Source organism: Tachypleus tridentatus, chromosome 9, assembly GCF_004210375.1.
Source record: "Tachypleus tridentatus isolate NWPU-2018 chromosome 9, ASM421037v1, whole genome shotgun sequence".
In the NCBI taxonomy this organism is placed as follows: Eukaryota; Metazoa; Arthropoda; class Merostomata; order Xiphosura; family Limulidae; genus Tachypleus; species Tachypleus tridentatus.
In genome coordinates, this window is record NC_134833.1 from 29,364,330 (window position 1) to 29,386,844 (window position 22,515).

The 22,515-nt window shown below is 31.3% G+C and overlaps 1 protein-coding gene across 7 annotated transcripts in view; it reads left to right on the forward strand.

The window, feature by feature from the left end:
- Nucleotides 1-21,428, forward strand: part of LOC143224951 (cap-specific mRNA (nucleoside-2'-O-)-methyltransferase 1-like) — a 31,086-nt gene extending 9,658 nt beyond the window's left edge. The window contains exons 2-6 of one of the 7 annotated variants that reach the window (XM_076453476.1): nucleotides 198-290; nucleotides 4,338-4,456; nucleotides 6,227-6,385; nucleotides 12,118-12,210; nucleotides 17,422-17,610. In XM_076453476.1, the coding sequence (XP_076309591.1) occupies nucleotides 198-290; nucleotides 4,338-4,456; nucleotides 6,227-6,385; nucleotides 12,118-12,210; nucleotides 17,422-17,505 (548 nt within the window). In that variant the 3' untranslated portion in view covers nucleotides 17,506-17,610. Of the gene's footprint in view, nucleotides 1-197; nucleotides 291-4,337; nucleotides 4,457-6,226; nucleotides 6,386-12,117; nucleotides 12,215-13,753; nucleotides 14,840-17,421; nucleotides 17,611-21,224 lie in introns of those variants that run through there. The other 6 variants (XM_076453477.1, XM_076453478.1, XM_076453480.1 and 3 more) reach the window with 6 other exon arrangements.
- The last annotated feature ends 1,087 nt before the right edge of the window (nucleotides 21,429-22,515 follow it).

Sequence of the window (22,515 nt, forward strand, 5' to 3'; positions counted from 1 at the left end):
CAGTGGACCTTTATTTTGAATATTCAGAGTGGCTTTTACAGATGGGGACTTTAATTCTTTAAAAGAAGCTAAAATTAAATGATCATCAAACTGTTACTGAACTTAAGTAATTGAATTTTATATAAACTTTCATGTTGCATCATGTAACATTTTAATTGTATTGTATATACCCAAGGTTTTTTGTTTTTTAATTTTAGGATCAAGCTCCAGTGAAGATGAGATACCATCATTCAAGCAACCAATAAAAAAACGCTCACATGAGTTAACAGCATATCACTTTGGTAGATCAGGCAAGTATGCATTTATAGGCTAAATTTTCAATTATGCTACCTCTAATTTATTTGAACATGTTTCAAAATATACCTCCTTTGCCCATCTGAGCATTGGTTTCGTTTTTCCAAACCATACTTACTATATGCTGAAACTATAGCTATTTCTTAAAATCCAGGGTTTCCACTCTTTGCCCATCTAAGCATCGAGAACTCTTACTCCAGTCTTTTATACCTCACATGAATGTACTTGCAAATTCTAATTTGAAAATTTCTTCATTTTCAATGCACATTCTGTTTGTATGTAAGCACCTCATCCCAATAATGTAATCTCTTTTTTTTTTTCTAGACAAAGCATTTTGGCACATGTTTCTATCAACAGGAGTGTTGTGTGACTGTTTACTTTATAAATTTTAATGGAGCATTATTTATACAATTATCTTTTTGTTTGTAATTCTATCTTACATAACAAAAAAAACATATCAATAGGTATGAATTCCCAAGTTAATATTTCTACTAAAGAGATCAACCAGTCCTCTTCTCTTCCACCTGTGCTATCTTGGGTTTGTCAGCAGCCAGGGAAGGTGTCACCTTCTGTTGAAGCTTTGTGGACTGAAGGTATCTCAAGGGGTTTTGAAGTATTTTTTACAAATTACCCTAGAATGACCCTAGTCAGCCTCAACAAAGGATTGTTTTGAGCACTACCTCCAGCCCCCTTTCTTTAGTATGTTACTCAGGTTTGTAATGTTTTGGGGGTCTTTATTATTGAATTTGACTCCTTCCTTATTAGCAGAAAGTATAGTAAGTGTCTACTTGGTTTTTTCTCCTCTTCCTGATATTGCTGTTCATGCTGGAAGATTTGTCACTTAGTTATGTGATGGGAAAACTATGCCTTGTCACCCATGTTTATTAGATCAGCATACTTTGGCTTACCACTATCTGGAGTAGGTTTATTTAGATTCCCAGTGGATGGAACCCCTTTTGGACCTGTGTAGGGGTCTAGATTAGAACCTATGATCACTTTAAACAGATCAGTTATCTCAGATTTGTATTACTCTCACTACTGTCCAGGTATTTATTTTGAATCTAACTTTTTATGAAGTTTGTCACTTTTCCCTTTAGCAGTTTGAGGATGAATTGGTGATTTTGCTGATGTATTTCACAGTCAGATTAATTTCCATTCCTTCTTTGGTTTCCTGTTTGGTTTGTTGGGATTTATTGGGTGGAGATTCATTGTGGGAAAGAGATTGTTTACTGTCTTCTTTACTTATGAGAGTACTGAAAGTAACATTTTTCATCCCCTGTTATTTGCTTGAGCTCAAGAGACATTAGGATCCTAAATTTGTAATGTCTATTTATTGTCTTTCTGACTTTAATTTGTGAGCATTGGCCCTTAATTTTTCTCAACCCCCTCCTTTGGCTCCCACATCTGTTAGTTGCCATAATGTGGTCCATTCATATTCTTGAGGATCTTTGGCTCAGGTAGATCAATGACAAAGCTGTCAGTGACTATATCAGGGGTAGGGTAGCAGTGGGAGCATGAATACATCACTTCCTAGACATTTTGATTTCTTTGACCAGGAATCCATGGGTACTCCATGTTCTGGAATTAAGGTTGGACATTCAGTTTATATCACCTCCACCATTGTCTGCTCAACATGAATTGCCTTTTCACCTCCTACAGATCTATGCCAAATGGAGTTCTTACTTTTGGCCCATTCTTATATGCGAGTCTGTGCTGAAAAATGTTTTGGCTCTATTTCACTTTTATGCTAGGTTGCTGAATTTTCCTCAACTCATTGGTTGCACATTCCTTGGCTTTCAGTTGAGCTGAAGCCCCCACCTTTTTTTTTTTTTACTCCATAACTCTTGAGTTTCGTCTTCAGGCTTATGGTTCTGATCCATTGTTTTATTAGTCTTTCTCAAGCTCAATCTTCGTGCCTTTTTCTTACCCTCCCTACCCTTTTATAATATCTATTTTACATACGTCTCATTTTAAATGTAATCCACTGTTCTCCTAAGGGTGTTTTGATGTACACTTGTTCCTTTTCTGTGTTGATATTTTCTTCCTCAGCTCTATTCTGTCTTACTTAATATGTATCCATAAATGATGTTTAGATCCAGTTTATTACTCTCAAACAAACAGAGTATATGATGTGTTTATTTTCTTCCTCAGCTCTATTCTGTCTTACTTGTTTTTTTTTTTGCTGGGATTTGTTGGGGAGGGACACCCTTTTTGTACAAGTATGTTTACCTCTTATCTCAAGGATCTTAGTCTAACTCCTTTTCTCTGGCAGTAAGATTTTGGTGAGGTACCTGATTTTTTGTAGTCATAAGCTGAAACTGCATGCCAACATTTTTTCTTGATGACTCCTTCTGTCCTGTCTTTCTCAAGCTTATTGTCTTCTCGTTGCTGTACTTTGTCTTCCTAACTCTTGTCTGCTTCTTGTTCTTCCATCCTATTCCTATTTTACCATCTGTTCTTCCATTATCAAATGATTTCAGCATCAACAGCCTTGTCAGTGACTATCTTCTGGGTTAAGGAGTAGTGGGACCTGTTTGACCCAATTTGCAGATTTATGGATTCTTTTGCAGCTGACTGTTTGAGGGGGTACAGATTCTCGGAACAGATATCGTCTTGCCTTCTGGTTTTTGAGTTTGAGGTGAATGGTAGAAGACTTCCTTCCCACTGTGGATTGGATGTTTTTTTCCTAGTTACACTTGTTTTGGATGGTGGTGATCTCCAGATTACAGTCTGATGTGCCCTAATAGTTTTACACCATAGACATGTCTGGTTTCAGTTGGTTGAGAACCTCCTTCTGGGGACTGGGTGAACCATTCCTAGATACTCTGGTTTTTGGACTGGAGTTGACATGTTGTTTACAATGTGAAAACAGATGGTTGATGACCCTTCTCATAACAGTTACCTTCTCAGTTCCAACAGTTTAAGGTTGGAGTTGATTTTCAAACTATGATTGGAGGTGCCATGTCCACTCTGTATCTGGTGTACATATGGCTAATTCTCATGTGCTTCTTTACTGCCCCTTTAGCAACACTGTTATACTTGAAGAGCAAAAATTACATCTAGTTCAGATGTAGTGTGGTCTTCCAAGGGTGTTTCACATATATGTCATGCTCCATGAATTCTCTAGGTATATTCTGAAATGGGCTTATCCAGATTAGTTTACACTGGTTCATCTACCAGATGAATGTGGGATTCTATTTGCTGTATGAGAAGAGGTAAGGGATCATATTGGAAGCTATAATTTTTCTTCACAGAAAGTGCATTTCCAACATGTACTTACCTTGTCTTGATCTTTCAGTCTTTCATCCCTACTTCTGGTGTGTTGTTCTTGATTCTAAAGCTTGTATAAAACTTTTAATGAGGTAGTAATGAATACTATAGTAACATGTTATGTTATAAATAAATTATACAATGTGAAAGTTAAGAATTTTGGGATGTTTATCATAGCATCCATCCACATATTTTTTATCTTCATAACCCAGACAAAGGATAAGCACCTCAATTTATACATTTTATAACAGTTTCTTAATTTTTATTATTTCTTTATGAAAATTAGAAATTACTCTTCATTGTATACACACACAAACTCATGTACATGTATACTTAAGCACATCTAAAGCCAAGATGTGGTGGAAAAGTTGTTCTAAGTTGCTCATTGAATTTATATTAAAAGCTCACTTATCAGTTATATGTACCAAAGGATGTAGCTGTTATGGATATTATTGGTGTGTTTACAGAAACAATAAATCACTTTATTTTTAAAAAATAAAAGTGAAAAAAGAACTGTTTTTCTTTATATATTTTATTTATGAACAAGTCAGTTTTATGTATATCACTTTTTGATTCTGTGATGTCTTTTGATGAATAACTATATAATTGTACCAGCAAATCGATATTTTGTTTTCATGTATTTCATTGTACAGCATCATTTAAAGGCATCACAAACCTTATTTCATTGTATTACAAGACCAGCAAATTTGTTAACAGTATTTTCATTAAATATGTTGAGTTTCTGTAATTTTATCCTCTTATAATCATATCAGATTCCAGCCATGATAGTGATAAAGATGAAGATTCTCCAGTGCCTTTAAAGAAGAAGTATGGGATGGACATTAAAAACAAGGTTTCTTCTGTTGGAAATGACTTTGCCAAACGGATGATGGTAAGTTAGGTTTTTTATTTTGTATAGTTGAGCCCTATCAGCCAATGTACACCTACCTAAATTTCAAATTTGAAAACTTTAGTAACTATCATAAATCTGACTTTCTCAACTACTCTTATCAAAGAAAGTATTTGAATGTGATATTTTGTTGTTTTGTAATGTTTCTGTGATATAGTTCACAAAGAAAAATTTAAAACAATGTTGAAACTTGTGTTTCACCTTTAAGGTGACTTGCCTGTAAACAATGCACATATTTTTATTTTAGAATTTTTTTGCCACTCCCAAAATTTAAGTTTGTATTTGTTCAAGAACATAATTTTCATTTTTTGTTTCTTACTTGCTTTTTCTTTTGCAGATTTTATTAGTATAGCCAACATTCCCACTTTTTTTTATGACCTTACAGCATGCTGGGACTACTGCAATTGATAGTGTCAAAATAAATTTGTTAATGAAAACCACCAACATTTGACTGAATGAGTAAACTGAAACCTATTGATCAACAGCTGAGAAACATCTTGAGATGAAAAATATTTTTGATGTTTTTTACAAAACAGTCTCATAATTAAATTTCTGAAATATCCGAAGATATTTATGTACAAACTAAATCAAATTATGTGAATATCTTTAAGCTGACATTAGATACTGTTTGATAAGTTTTCAAGGTTTAAAGCACTTTAATTATTACCAATGTAAAAAATGGAAAACTGACACATTTTAATGCCACTTTTCCAACTGGCAAATGGTTAACTTTTTGTGTGGTGAAATCTCTTGGATGATCATAATTTTAATCATTATTTGTTACTATGTGTAGTTTTTTATCCTTATTATTGTGATCTATATATGTGTTTCTATTTTACGTACAAAAAATGTTGAGCGTGGATATTAATAGTTTAAAGTCTATATTACTTTTTGGTGTTGGATTTCAAAATAAAAGTGATAGCTATAAAATATAAGTTGGATTCATTTAGTGTCAAAATACTTTTCATTTTGCACATTTAGCTAACATTTTGGTGATACTTGTCATGTTTCATAAGAAATCGAAACTAAAATAAATATTTTTTAGTGTGCAATGATATTTGCTATTCAGTATATTTCATATGCTGAATTTACTTTGTATCAGTATGTTTTTTATACTGAATTTACTTTATCTGTTATGGTTCATGTAATATTGAGTTTATATTGTGGAGAATAAATTATTTAGACTTTTTCATTGTTATCTGTTTAAAATCTAGAGAAATATGAATTAATAAGTAAACACTACTTTTGACTGTTGTCATGTTGAACAACATGAAATCTTTTTCTCCTGCAAGAATAGTAGTGTTCTTGTATGTGCCTAGTTTAACAACAAACTGTAGGTCTATGGCCATGCTCACAATAGAACAAATGATACCCTAAGTGTGTGTATGTTCTGTACAGTTAACTATTCTAAACAATTTTATAATGTGGTTTATATTTTGCCTATCAGAATCAGCTGGACCTGTAAAAGTAATATTTTGGATATCTTAAAATAGATAGTATTTTCAGTTTAGTTTAAACAGAATATAAATAATAAAAGTCATTATGAAGATATACATTTCTGTTAAAACATCAGTGAAACATTAATAATATATATGTACACATATATTTTGTATAATTTTTTTAACATTCAAGATTCTGTGCTTTTGAAGTATTGCTTTGTACCTTCTTGTGGAAAATGACTTTAAATTAAGTAAATATATTTTACATATCAAAATATTGAGTTTTGTCTAATAATATTTGTTTTCTTTCTAGAACAAAATGGGTTTTGAAGATGGGAAAGGTCTAGGTAAGTACGGCCAAGGCCGAACAGAGGTAGTGGAGCTTTCAAAGCAGCGTGGCCGAAGAGGTTTTGGTTTGCATCTGGAAGGATTAGAACCATGCAATGTATCATGGGATTTTGAAGCAGAAAAGGTAGGCTGTTATTCATGTCCAAAGTCATTTTGTTTTGTATAAAATTGTAAAATAGAATAGTTTGAGCTGAGCATAAAATGTTTTGTTTAAAATTGTGCTATTAATTTATTGCTTTGTTGTAACATAATTTTGCATAAATTTAGTTTGTAAATAAGTTAGTTTGTATGTTTTTGTGCATTTTGTGAGTAATAATCACGAAGAATTTTATCATTTTTTTCACACCTGGTTTTTTGTATAACCTAATAAGTTTTTAATTGTTAGAAAGGCTAATTGCCTCTCTGATCATGAAACATCTGTTACCTTGAACATTGCCAGGAAGAATTTCTACTCATGCCATAAGCATTCAATCTCCCACCTTTACACATGTAAGCATGTATTGTGTTAACCTGGGATTATATTCATCATTAGGCACTTGCCCTCTACCCAATGAGAAAGCAACACATCCTCCATACATAGCAATTTCTATGAACACTAGCATTTGAACAAAGGCTCATTCTTTCCTTGTATTCCAGCATGCTTTTTTTCTTAGGAATTACTGGAATGTTTGCACTTATTTTAAACTTTTGTTACCATTCATAGTGTAGTCTTTTTTCCCTATAATTTTCCTATTCATATGAAATAATGTATCAGTTTTAAACTTACCAGTTAAAGTTTTAATTCAAGGTATCTCCAGTTTGATTTTTTGCCTGTTCTCATTGCTTTACTCAACATACCTATGTACTATTGCCATGCTAGGAACTCAGTTTATTTCTAGCTATTTGAAAAAAACAAATTAGAATATTATTTTCATGTATCAACTGTATTATGTATTCATGCTCTGATTATTTTGATAGTTTAGTAGTATTAGTCACCCAGTACTATAATGGCAAATGTAGGCATTCTGATGATCAGTGATATTACTGCCATTGTGAACCACAAGTGTTTTTACTGATCTTAAATCCAGGATTTCCAGTCTTGTACTTCACTCTGTTACTTCAGCTTATCCTGATACATCTTGTAAAGTGTTTCATCACTGTTGTTTGAACTCTTCCTTTTGTTTCTACTTCCCTCTTCCTGATGAGGATGAGGTATTTCCATTTTCGTTCTTCACTGCTTGGATTCCACAGATATCTTTTGTTTTCTGTTTCTGTAGTAATTTTATCTGAATTTTGAGCTCTCTTTTTGTTTGAGTCTTTATCACTTGAATAATTTCTTTGAATTTAGGGTTCTCATCTTTTTACATTCTCTTCTTCTTTTCAGTTTCTTGTCTTCATCTCTTCTTTTTAAAACAATTTTAAGTGTTAAAGGTCAGTCTCTTATCATGCTTCTTATTTTACAGACTTTAAAACATGGCTTTGTCAGATTAACTGGGTTAATTTGCACTTGCATGTTTTCTATTCTTCCTTGATTTTCTTCCATTTTGTGTCAAAGAACTTAGTTTCTCTGTGTCTTCATTGTGTTTTGTGATGTCTTATTTTTTGACATGTACTTCCTTCACTATTCTCTACAGAACCTGTGTCTTTAACCATTTATGTTAGATATTTTCTCTGTATTTCATATAGTTTGACATCTTGCATTGATGTTTCTCATCAGTACTCATCTCTGTTCACTTTATTTTTTTGCTTTTGGGATCAGGGGGCACCACCAGACTTCTCAGCATATGTGCTCTGATAGGGTTACTTCTCTTGTTTCATGTACTCTAGATACTATCTGAAACCCTCCTCTCTGTTTTATCATTTTATTGGATGGTTAATTGCCTTCACCACAAACTATGGATTTTTAACTTTATTACTGACTACCAGATGAAACTGATTTTGCTGAAAACATAAAATTAACAGTAGGGATTTTTAAATGTGCTTTAGGAATAAATAGAATGTTAGGATGGGGATAGGACTCTTGAGGAATGACAAAAGAAGACACATATCTGATGATTATGATTAGATTGTTAAATTGTGATTTTTTTCAGTTTTTATTAATGAAGAATTAAGCAGTATTAATCATTTTGAGCAGTTGATAAGTGAAAATAAAGTGAACAAGATAATTGCAAAAATTCTGAAGAGCATGTTAAAATAAAATTGGGAAGGTTAAAGAATGATAGGACTCCTAGATCAGATGATATTTCCTTGAAGGTTGTAAAGGAGGTCAAGGATTAGATATCTGAGCCACATGCTACAAATTTTGTAAGGCCTTGAATAGGAAGGTAACAGAAGTTGTCCAAGCAATTATAGGCCTATTCATCTTTTATCATTTGTGGAAAAAGTTTTGGAAAGTGATGAAAGATACTTTGCAAAGTCATGCATGAAAATTTAGAATTTTATCAGGTAGTCAGCATGGTTTTACTGAGGGAAAATCTCGTATTACAAGTCTTTTGATGTCCTTAGAAAATGTTACTGCATTTATAGGTGAGGATAATGGTGTAGATTTGGTGTATCTCAATTTTAAGAAAGCATTTGACAAAGTGCCATATAAAAGAATTAAAAAAAAAATTTGGATAGAAGAGTGGAGTGATGGAAGAAAACAGAGTTCTTATAAATGGAATTCAGTTAAACTAGATTAATGTTACAAGTGATGTACCTCAGGGCTCAGTCTTTGGACGTTTCTACCATTTCTCTTTTTTTATGTTAATGATGTAGATGAAGGAATGGTCAATAAAGTATGTAAATATGCTGATGATATCAATGTCTTGGTTGTTGCTTGATGTGAAGAGGATGCTGCTGACTTACAAAAGTGAATTGGACAAATAAATAGCAGATTGGTTTTAATTATGATAAATGCAAAATATTGCATATGGGTTGGCATAATTTGTATTATAAGTATAATTTTCTTGTGAATAACCTCAAAAATGTCACAAAAGAAAAGGTTCTTTGTATAACGGTTGATCAGTCTCTTAAGCCATCCAAGCAGTGTGCTGTTGCTAATGGTAAGGCAAATAGGCTTTTAAGTTGCATGTACAGTAATATTAAATAAAAGTCTAAAGAGGTTATAATTTCATTGTATTGGTCTCTGGTTAAGCCACATTTGGAGTATTGTGTTCATTCTTGGGCTCCTTACCTTATAAAAGGTATCTAATTGTTGGAAAGGGTTCAGAAGATGGTTACTAAAATGGTACCAAGGATGAAGGGGTTGTTATATGAGGAGAGATTAAGATCCTTAAAATTGTTTTCTCTTGGAAAAAAGAAAAGTTAAAGGGGATCTGATCAAAGTGTAAAAAGAAGTTAATATTGATGCATCGACATTTTTCATACTTAACAGTGAGAATTATAGCTAAGTAACACAAATATAGATTTAGGCAACAAAGATGCTGCCATCAGTTAAGTCAAATTTTTTTTCAAATAGAATGGTTGGCCTGTGGAATGGGTTGTCTTCAGATTTTGTGTAGGCGGTAAATTTGGTGAGTTTAAAAGAAAGCATGTTAGATATAGGAATGATAAGAACTGGATTTAAATTATTATTTTTTCAATAGTTTTAAATTGGCTTAGAGGATGGAACAACTGAGATGGACCAACAGGCCCATTGTTGTCCCTAAACATTATGTTATTAAGTCTCTGGACTCATTGTGCATGGGTTTTCATATGTGTAATGAACAATGCAAGGATAATGTTGTATTATTTTGAACTGGGGAAAAACTATTTTTCAAACAAACCTTACTACTATTGCCTCTGTTCAAGTGGGGAACAGCCCTGGATTATTTATGCATTTACAGTGTAAGATCATCAGAAGACAGGTTTCTCTATATTTTTGTCCTTAAAATGGTGGCTGCTACATATACTTTCATCTTCTCTCTTTCTTCTGTTTTGTCTTTGTCATAATACATTCAGATATACCTATTGTTTTTTCAATCCCCAGACAGAAAGGCACTTTCTCATTTAAACTTTATTTTCTTGGCTCTGGAATTTCTCTGAGGCAATCACAGCCATCATGTTGAGTTCTCAATGTCCCTCGTATGAGGTCTTTGAAGTGGAAATGTGGAGAATCCTGACACACATTACATTCCCCACACCACAGGAAAATATCACTTTCACATGGACTTCATCTTTCTCTTAATGATGTTTTCCATTCTATATGTATTTTGTATCTTATATTTCTGACAATGTCTTAGAAAAAATGACAACACCAGGTATATGACTACTTATGCACCTGACTTGTGCCTGCTATCTTAACTCACAGTAACCCATTGCACAGTCTGACGTGAGACTTATGCAGATATATTTCTAATTTGATCTGAGCACCTCTTCAGCATTCTTCCCCATAGGAATTCCTCCATCCTGTTATCATTCAACTGAACAAAGGGAGAATGTTTGCTTCTCTGGTTCCAAGCCACTTGGGAATTTTAATCCCACTATTAAAAGACCGAGTATAGGCACACCCTTCAAAAGAAAGTAGGGCTAAGATGTTCTTGGAAGTGTGATACAGACTAGCTCTCTATGTTATGTACCAAGCAAATTTTGGTGGTTTGTCCAGCCTATTGTGACCCCTTCATGAAACAGTTCTGGAATATTTTTCCCATACTTATTTTTCAGTTATATATTTCATGTAAGTATTTCTTGAATATCAAACAAGTCTAGCCAGACTACACCCTTGTGCTTAGTTCATCACTTGTGAGACAATGGCCGTTTGAAGAATTTTGCATTCTACCCATCTTAACGACACTTTAGCACCAAGCAAATAATTTTTTTGACAATATTATTTGCTTTATGACCTTTCTTGAATGAAGAGTATTCCTTACCTAAAATGGATGTGATCTTCCATTCAGTGATGCTTTACTAGACAATCTCCTCCAATTGATATTATGTTTTTATAATAGAGCTAAATTTTTGGAATTTATTTGTATGCAGTAACCCTCCCACAATCTTTAATGTGGGATTTTGGCTGTTTGTTGGGCAAAGATGTGAATATTATTTTTGAAGTTAGCATTTCCTTTATCTGAAATTGTACTTCTCTGCACAATCTCCCAAAACTTTTATTAAGACTTTGTTTTCTTATCAAGAATGACTTTTCAAATGCTAGAGCTTATGTGGATTATTGGGCATAAATGCTGTTGCCTTACTTGTGGTTGAGAGCTATAGTTTAGTAATGATTACATTGTAAATTGGTACTATACACATTAATAGATGTAAAGGTGGGAGATATATAGGAGATGTATATCAGGGCATGTGGCAAAAATATTCATGGCAGTTCATGAGATAATAGCTGTCTGTTGTGCATAGAGATGAGCATCTATTTGAAAGAAATTGTCCAGTAAGAAAAGTGTTATTGCTAATTTAGTATTTACTGATAAACTTAAGTTCGCAACTGTGTTAGAAGAAAACACAATAATTTCATTTACTTAATCATTTTCTGTCATGTGTAACTCGTTTGTTTTATCTGTACTTCTTTATTGGATCACAAACATGATATTTGCAAAACTGATTTTTGAGAGTATGGACTAACAAACTTAATAATTAATAATTAACCAATGAGTGTAACAGTCACATTTATGGACAGCTAAGAGTGACTCCTAAACTTTCATGTAAGTTTGAGTTATTAAGCCATGTTCTTTCATGAAGTAAAAATTCCAACTAGTTAAACAGTGATACAAATTACTAAATTGAAATATTAAGACAAAGCCTATGCCAAGAATACTCATTTTATCTTATTTTTCTGTCTCTAAAAACAGGTATTGAATTTTAAATGGCTAGTTATCATTAATTTTTGAAAATTATGAATGTTGAGAATTTTGAATAAAATCATAAAAAGGTGTAACATGTAACTAGGTCTCTGCTGAAGAGAGGGTTTTATGGATGCCTGAGTGTCATGATGATCCCCCAGAGATGCAAGAGCTCAGACAGTGGATGGTTGAGGGACCGGTAGGTGAGATATAAAAAAAAAACTTTGAAAAATAATCTAAGTATATATGTTTCAGTGCAAATCAGTAGTGCTGGACAGAATTTTCTATTAACTGTGTAATCTCAAGGTTTTTATCAGAAACTGCTTACGACTTGAATCATTGTAAGATTAATAATGATTGACTCGTTTTGTGTACCATTGTATTTATTCTTTATGTTCTTAACTATTTTGTATAAATGTTTTTCTCGTGCAAAATAGAAATGTAACCAGTTTATCTTTCAGCCATGAATCTATAATCAGGTGTTACTAACATGCATAGCAATTTATAAAAGTAGTAACTATGTTTTTGAAAATATTACAGAAAACTACAATTAAAAGAAATTTATTTTTAAGATATTTCTTGGAGATTCATCCCAAATAAAGAATAGTTTTAATATATTCTACAGTAAATATTCTTCAAGCTTTGTGGTATGATAGGCAATATTTGTTGTCTTTGAATCCTTTAATTCCCTCTCTCCCATATAGTTACGTACATTTATATAATTTGTAAGCTCATACATTTTATCCTCTTTAATGAGAACTATATAGCCTATATCAGTGATATAATCTTGAGGGATGTAGGGAGCCTAATTACCTGTTTCATCTGAAGGGGAGAGCCAGTCTCATACTTCATGTGCGGAATATTTCTCATGCTGGTTTTTAATTCAGTCAGATGTTTATTGATGGACTGTAATAATGTATTTTATGTAGAATGCTTTATTATTAGCTGAAAGGTTTCAGACCTTGCAAATACTCTTGCTTCATGGTAACATACCACAAGTAATGATTCTGTGAATTTCTAATTAGTTTGATAGCCATATTAGCTTTATGTACATAGTTTGGGATTAAAGCAGGCTTGCCATGACCTTTTAGAGTAACATTCAACACAATATTATTTTGTAAGTTTACCAACTATTCATATCTTTCTCATTTAGTGATAGTTTGTGATGGAAGAGAGTAAGTACCAGATACAGAGATAGAGAAAATACTTTAGGTACTAACTTTGGAGGTTCTAGAGGCTATTCATATGCAATATACAAACTGTTTGATAGACAAAAGTATTTTTGTTTTCCACACACCTTACACACCAACTTATTAGAGTCTGAGTTGGACTGATGTCAGTTCACAAACATATTGTGAATACGGTTTCTTTGTAACACATCTAACTTGTACATATAACTGAAAGTTTACTACATTTTATGTAGATGCACATAGGAAATTTAGAATTATAGTGAACATTCCATCTTCAATACAGAACATGTTAAATAATCAGTTGGAAAAGTAACTGTTCTGTCAAAGGGTGGTATGGTAGTAAGGAAGTCCTCAATTTATCACTGTATCATTGGCCTATATCTGGTCTGACAAACCTTTAGTTTGTCACAGTTTGTTTTGGATTTCAAAATGTTAATTTTTTTTTTCAGCTGTTTACTCTTATGAATTAGTCAGAATATTTAATTTCTTCATGATTTTGGTGTTTGTTTTGTTAAAGAGAAGCAATTTATATTTGTTCATTTGGCCTTTCAGGGTCTTGAAAGAAAAATTTGTGTAAGGACAAAGTGCTAGAAAAACCTACATTGCAACTTCACATGCCTGATGCTTACAGAAATCAAATAAAACTTTCAAGATTTTGCTTTTATTTTAAAATTAAAAACATTTGAAATTTCTAAACTCATCTAGTTTGTATTACAAAGATACAGACTTAAAAATATTATAATATTGTAAAGAATGATGAAAATTTCATACTTAAATCAACCAAAAAATATTTATTTGTAGAGCACAAGAAAGAATGTTATGATCAAAAGGTTTTCATGAGAAGATATTAAACACAATTAATAATTAATAAACATTTTTGCTCCATAAAAATAATGAAAAATGTAACTCATTCCAAATATACTTTCATAAAGTGAGCAAATATAGTTTTTGTGCATTACAAAATAAAAGATAATTGTTGAACGAAAAATGTTAATATTATCTCAGATTTATCCTGCTATGAGAAGTAACAAAGAATTATGGCTTTTATGTTCCCTCATGTTAGATAGATGCCACCAAAAATAGGCCAGTATTTGATAGCTTTAGTTGGATCATATTCCTCAAATTTAGGTCCTCTGTTTTAAGAAGCATCAAACTTTTCAAGATGTCCTGGTTAGGTCATGTAAGGTGCTGTTGATAACATTCATGGATGAAAACATGGTGGATCTAAATTATCTTCAACTTTGAGATTTTGCTCAAATTGGAGGCTTTGTTGACAGCATGGTAGAGTATGTATTCAAATAGAATAGGCATATTGATGCATTTGAACCTTTTCATAAGCATTTTAAGTACATTAAGCTCCTTCACAATTGTTTCATTCTCTTCCTCAGTGGGAAGGACATCAAAATGGACTAGGACTTCTTCAGTATTAGATTTATCACTGTAGTAACAAACTATACATGGATTACCAGTGATGTAGTCGAGACATTAGTGTCCAAGACCAAAAATACCTTGTAATAAATTACACAATGAAAACTAAAACAAGGAAAATAAAAATTCCATGCATCAAGCAAATTTTATTAATATCTAAACCACAAGTGGCTTACACATTAACCCTACATTTGTTGTTTTAATGTCTCCTCCTGTGAAAAATAAAATATAAAGTCAGCAAACAAAACAAAAAAGGAGATAAGTTGTTGTTTCTCAATAGTTTATGGTGTCAGTGAATTCTTTGACATGAAGCCAAAAACAGGATCACAGTAGGACTACTTGACATGTTGAACATTAGGGACAGTCACTAATGTTTAACATAAATACTTGCACCTTGTAGTAAGTCTATGCATAATGAAATGTATAGTAGTAATTATTTTTGAACAGTTCATTTTATAACTGCAGACTGATGTTCAGGTGTGGCAGTGAAAATAAGGAAGGTGCTATAAATGTCATTGTAAAGGGTTTTACTAGTAAAACATCTTTGATGCCATACTGCACCTTATACGAGTGGATGCATAATTGATATTTGGTACGTACAAATCCTAGTAAAACATTTAAATATAACTGGTCTCATTTTTGAGACCTGTAAGACATCCAGACAAATTGTTCGAGACTGAAACCTTTCTCATGGTAATGTCGAGACCCAGAACCCTGTAAGTTAATGCGATACTAGCTGTATAGATAATTTACATTAAACATGAATTTGGCAAAAGCTGTATGTTCCATCCTTATTTTATTTAGCCTTTGTATGTTTCTCTGTTTTTGATTTTATTTTGCTTATGTAGTTTTACATGCCAAAATATATATACACCACATTATCAGTACGTTCCTGTTCTAACACAATTATTTCCTGTACGGCAGTATAGGTAATTTATGTTATGTGTCAAGCTGCTAAGGTAGAAAATTTACTTCAAAGTGTGATATAACAAAGTGTTTTTATAGTTCCTGTTTGTACTATATGTATTAAATTTACTTTAACTTATCAAGTAGAATGTATTTATTCTGCATGCTAATTCTCTCCCATTTATATTTCAAGTTTAATACCACTGTTTTAGTCATATACTTAAGTAAAAGAAAATTACATGTTTAATGATGGTGGAGATTGTCACAGGTATTAGGTGATATAAATTGACCACACATTTACTATTTTTTTTTCTTTAAAGACATTCAGGTAACTACAACTGTTTTTCATTCATGTTTTTTTATTTGATTTTGTAATAGATGTACTTTAACCTAAGATTCTAGTCTAAACTAATTCAGATGGAGGATTTATCCTTCAGTTGGATTTGCTGTAAATCTTCTGTTTTCATAAAAAAATACGAAAATTAAAAAATTATATAGTATTTAAAACATTAGATTTCATTATGTAGCAATTATACAAATCACAAATGAAGAAATGTATTGAAAGATTAACTTTTTCACAGTGGGTACCCCTTTAATCTCCTTTCTGCACAAGTCACTGAATTATATTCAAAATGTAATTGAACAACTATATTATTAATGTATGTCAATGAAGTTAACATTAATATATTTTATAACTGGAAGTTTGTTATCTAACTTTTAAAAAATCTTAAACTTCAGTTTTGTTTTTATATGAGGCATGAATGTTCACAGATATGAATTTTCAGATTCTATATCTTGACAAAAACTACATTTTCTGTGTTATTTATATGTATGTTTCAAAGTTCTTTGGCTGAGAGCAGTGGATACAAGAAATACATTTTGCCAACCCTTGATGATGCCATGTTCACTTTTTCTACTTGATATTTACAAGCCACATGTACTTATTTGATGCTTATGTCTTTAGCCAATAGAAAGAGCTCATTTTACACTATAATTTTTGTATTCTTATTTAAAAATGGCATACAGGTTTCATTATTAGGTAAATGTAACTGCCAATAGAAATTGTTTGCTGCTTTGTCCATGATAGCACTTACAGTTGTTTCTTACCTAAATATGTATTAATTAGAGATATAGTTAAATTGTAGTAACTTTAACTTGTTTGAGTTACTTATGTATTATTTGTTTTAAAATGCATATTTAAAAGGCTAAAAACTCAAACTTTGCTTTGGTTTTCAAGGATTTTAATAGTATGTGGGAGCAAGAACATTTTGCTAAAGGCTTGCGTATCTCTACCAAGGATACTGTAACATTTTCTGAGGGCACTGTTGACGTGTCAATATGAATAATAAATAGTAAAGGACAGGAAAACAAAAATAAAACATCAAAAATTAAGTATATGTGAAAATGTAAAGACCTGAAATTATGAATATAACCAAAAGAAGATATTTTAAAATTATTCAACATAAAATTAAAGCATTTGTACATTTTTGTTTCTTAATTTTAATTATTTCATTGCACTGTATGTTGATGATTGTATTTACAGTTAATGATGTAGTAGAGAAAATGATAATATATAAACATTTAGCTTAAATTTTTGATAATTCATTCAGGAGGTTCTGGAGGTTATGCAAATGAAATTAAAAAACTAAGATGAAAAAGTCATTTTTATAAAAAATTAAAATTACTTTGCACTCAATGTATTTAGTCTTGAGTGCAAATAATTGCAATAGATAAATAATTTAGTTTTAGTATAAAGACTTGATTAAAATAATCAAATTCTTTGTATACAAAGTACTAGTAATCTTTAACAACTTACTGATTTTTGAAAAAGTGCATTAAGAAATCTGAGTCATCATATGTATTATTTTACACATATTCTTCCCCAGACAGGGTTATTTATTTTACGTGAATCTGTTGTGAAAGGATTAAAAAATGGTCCATCACACCAGTCATCAAGGAAAGGTGATTAAATTGGCTTGGACATATGTACTGTACAGCAGTAGTTATAAGAGTACAGCAAACATTCATGTGGCTGTCATAAAGTGGGAAATGCAGGAGAGGAGGAATGCAGATGAGCTGGAAGACAATTGTTCAGAAGAACATGGAGTAAGTTGGGTCAGCATGGAAGGAATTGAAACAAATTACCCAAGATGGGGGAAATTGAAGTTTTGGGATGCCTGACGCATCAGTAGTTATGTGGAACAGACCTAAATTGAACCTGACTAAAAAATATGTATAGATATTTACATATATAATAATGTTATATTTAAAATATGTCACTTTACTAAGAAGTCAGTCTATGAGAGTAGTCTTTACTCAAGTCAAATGTTCACCATGATTATTTAAGAATAATATTTAGTGATTTTTTTTATACTGACTGAACTTTAATTTCTAGCTAAGTCTTCAGTAAATGGAAAAGGTTTAAAAACCTACTTGCAGTACATGTGAATGTCTTAGTTTAAAACTGATTTTTTAAAATATCTGTTTAGTTGATGAATTGTTAAAATACAAGTTTTGCAAAGTCATAGAGCTCTTAGAATAATTTAGTTTGATTAAAATGCAGGTGCTACTAACATCTTGACCCAAAGTGGCAAGACTAAACTGTTTGAGTTTAACCCTATGTACATGGGGTTGGTCTATTAGATTGAGTATGAACTGGGAAATTTGTTTACTATAATTCTAATGTTACTGTTTGTATCTTGACAAAGTTTGGCAAGTATTAGTAAATGTTAGAGCTCTAACGTGAGATTAAAAAAAAAGTTTTTTACTAAAGATGTGTCTGAATTTGTGAAGCCATTCTGATTTATACTTTAACTGGTATGAATGCAAGGTAATATTTTCACCTTACAGTTTTGACATTTTATTTACATAACCTCATGAATCTCCTAAATCAATATCAAAAGTTTTGGTAAAACTATATTTTTCCTATTCTCTGTACCATAACACTAATTGTAGTGAAAGTTGAAAATATGGAATCAAGTCAGAAGTACAGATAATTACAGTTGCTTATCATAACACCTTTAGGCCTTTTCAGCTATGCTTTCAATTAATTTTATTGCTTTTTAACCCTATGTAACTGCTTAACTAGTATAACAAAACAATAAGTCACTCAGCAAGAACGTAGCTCAAATTACAGGTAACAAAGTGTCAATGTACAAGCTTGCATGCATAGTATATAGAAATTTTAATTCAATATTTTTAATTTAAATTTTATTTAAGTTTCTAGTTGCTACATTTTAGTTACTTTCATAACAATAACTGAAAATACACATAACATGGAATTTAATACTTCTGACATCTTGTTTTTTTAAAGCTTTTGTACTTGTGTAATAGAAGTCTACCTCAAACAGTGTTATTTTTTAGTAACAATAGTGTGGTCTCAAAATAAATTTTTAATAAATAAAATATTCAAGTTAGAATATGAAATATTTTCATTAATATAAAAATGAAGAGCCCTAAAACCAAGGAACTAATGGATTATGTAATACCCATGCCTAATGAAGTAGAGTTCCAACACTGACAGAAAATAAAACAATAAGGTATTGCTCAAAATTGGATATCTCAATGGCTCCAGGTCCAGCCACTTTCAGTACCTCAAGATTTTCTCTGTTTGTTGGTTACAAATAATCAAGTATCAAATGTTGAAAGAATTGACATATTTTAAAAGACAGGATATAATAGGAGGGCATGATGTAGGTTTGACATTCTGATTAATACTTAATAAAGTGAGAAGATTGGAAGCTGCAAGTTTTTCTCTGTCTTGGTAATTTCTTTACACACTGTAAGTGTCATAGTTAGGAGAATTTATAAGGGTATAAAAGAATCTAAAATGAGCAATTTGGAATGAAGTATCATATGGTACAAAGAAATGAAGACTAAGGATTTATTTAAATATTTTTCTTTGAAATTAATACATTAACATTCTACAATTTTAATTGTATATTACTGGATTTTGATGTCATGTTTATTGAGGTACTGTGATAATAAAGTTATTTAATTTTCTCACCACAGGTTTGGTTGAGCTGACCAACCATGAGGCTTCTTTGTACTCATTTAAAGTTTTTATAGTTTTGATATTACCAACTTTTAATATAGTATTGTATCTTAAAATTTGGTACACTTTCAGTAAACATTGTTTTTCACATACAAAAAAAGTATTTTACAGTGAAGTATTTTGAGTAAACTAAAAAAATTGTCATTGAATATTTCAATGATAAATAAATACATTTATAATTGTTTTGAATTGCTAGTGTGTAAAGTGATTTTCATGTTAAGATTAAAAAGTACTTTTTTAATCTCAATCATCTGAACTTTCATTTGTGTATCTCTAAAACCTCCTAAACATAGTTCACATGTTTGTTTTCAGTAAAACTATTTTGTTGTTTTCTTTATTTTCTTTACCCTAACTCTGTGAGGTTGGTCAATTTGACTGACCTTGTAATCACCAAAAAAAGTAAAAAGAAAGTGAAATATGTCTAAATTATTTTTTTTTCTCTAGAACGATTTCAAATGCAACATGAAACTGCATTTGTTTGTCCAAAGTGTTTTTAAACTTGTAACAGTATACATTTATTTATATTTCATTTTTATTGTTCTATTTCTCCTTCAATTGTGTTTAACTATTATTCACATTGTTATAAGTCATGATTCACTTGGAGAAAGTATAGGTCACATTTTGTTATAAAATTGTTACCTATAAATTGCTCATGTGCGTGCCTTGTGAAACATTTATTGTGCTATTATTATTTATTTTACTTAATCTAACCTTAACCAACTTAAAGAGATTCCAATTTTTATGATTGAATTACTTTCATAATAAAAAATGGAAAACAAGAAATAAAGCACAAACTTGGGGTCTTTTTTTTTCATTTGCTGTTGACTGTTAGTAACACTTAACCCAACTTTTTATGCTGATAGTAGTATTTCATTAAATAATGCACCAAAAACATGAAACAAAAATTTGCAAAAAAGCAGACATTTTCCCTTACTCTCTCAATCTTTTAGGCTTTCTAACTGCAACAAGAGCCATTACAAGTTCATCCAAGCTAGTCATTGTCTTTCTGTGGGAATGAAGCTGGTACTAATGGAGAAATTGACAATTCTTTATTCAGAAAACAATGTAATATAATTTATCTTTCAATAGATGAAAACCTTGGCTTTTTATTGGTCATACAATATATATAATTAAACATAAGAGAGAACTATTAACAAATCTTAGAAGAGAGGATGTGACAAGAGGGTTATGATTTTCTGTTTGATGGCTGCTCTGTAACCAAACAGAATTGAAGGTTATAAAAATTATGGTTTGCTTTAGCAATAATCATTTTATAATGAGTAATTTATCTTAAATTTTGTGGTTACTGGAGGGGTTGTTAGAGAAAATATCACATTTCTCACACTAGGGAAATTTTAGTATTTTTTTTAAATATTGCCTTAAAAAGTTTAGAATTTCAAACTTGTATACTATTAACACATGAATTATTAACTACGATGTTATGCTACATTAATTGGTAAAACATGAACAAAATATAGTTTAATAAAATGTTATGACTTAATGTAAATGATGCCTTGGTAGAGAGGGTTAATTGAATTTTGAACAAAGTTTTGATGTGCATACTTTGACCTCCATCTGTGTAAGTAGGATTACAAGGTTGTAGCTAACTACTGCTTTTTCAATGACACTCTCCAGGTAGGTAGAGCCCATATTGGCTGATGTCAAGCCCAATTGGCTTCAAGAAAGTGCCTGTCACTGGATGTTACCATTTTGGAATGTATCATCCCCCAATGTTTACAAACCATATCAGCTGATAGTACTCCATCTTGACAAACACCCTTGATAATAGAACACGTCTTGGGTGAATGTGGTTAAATGAAAGGCCCTTTTTGGCTGTTTGAGTGTAAGTATACATCACAAGATTCTCTCTTAGTGAATAATATAGAATAAAATATATTGCTTTGTTTAATTTCCAGAGTTCTCACAAGTCTTCCATTTGAATCTTTATCTACTTGTTCCATGTATCATCTCTTAAGATGTATTTTCTAGCATGCAAGAGACATTGCACAGTTATTTTTATCTTGGATAATTTTCACACATTTCACAGGGACAGGTTTATTTTATATCCAAGCCACTTCTTCTTTCCCAATACTTGGACTGTCCAAGAGGGTGAACTGTAGTCGTTCAGAAGACACTTCTCTCTTTTGTCCTGTATGGGCTATGTAAATAATATTTTCTTACTGTGAGATCCTTCTACTACTTTAGATATATTTTCTTTCACTTTGGTCAGTTAGGTTAACCATATGAGCACCCATTTTTTGTGCATATCACAAAGTATTACTGTGAGTTGTATTCAAAATTTAATTTGGGAATTTTACTATCAACAAGTGTTAATGAAACTGACAGTACACTGTATATTAAAATTCAAGATTTAACATTACCTAAATTCTACATTATTTCAAAAGAAACTTAAACAAAAAATCCAAAAAACCCATAATTTTTTATTTTGTTTCCTATAATGCACAAACATTTTTAAGTCTTAATGTTTGGTTTGTATAACTTAATCACTTGTGTACACTAAACATCTGTCTGGACAGAAACACCTATCCTTCAAATTTCTTAGAGCAAATTCCAAGAAAGGGGAAATAATTTTCTTGAATTGTTGACAGAGAAGCCATGCTCACTTTCTGCACACAAACTTGTGATTTCTCACTCAGTTGTACTTATTTTTGTAGATGTTTATAGCCAGTAGAAGGAGCTGGTAATTTTAAAATTGGTGCACAGAATTCCTTTCAAAGTATTTCAAACCACTTTTAGCATTGTTGCTGCTTTTGTCCTTGTCAGAACTTAATATTGTTTCTCACCTAGAAATATGTTAGTCACATATTCATTTAAATTGTATTAAAGTTTTATTTTTATATTCGTTTCACATTATGTATTTACATGTTAAAATGCACATTTGTAAGGTGTAATATTTTTAAAAGTA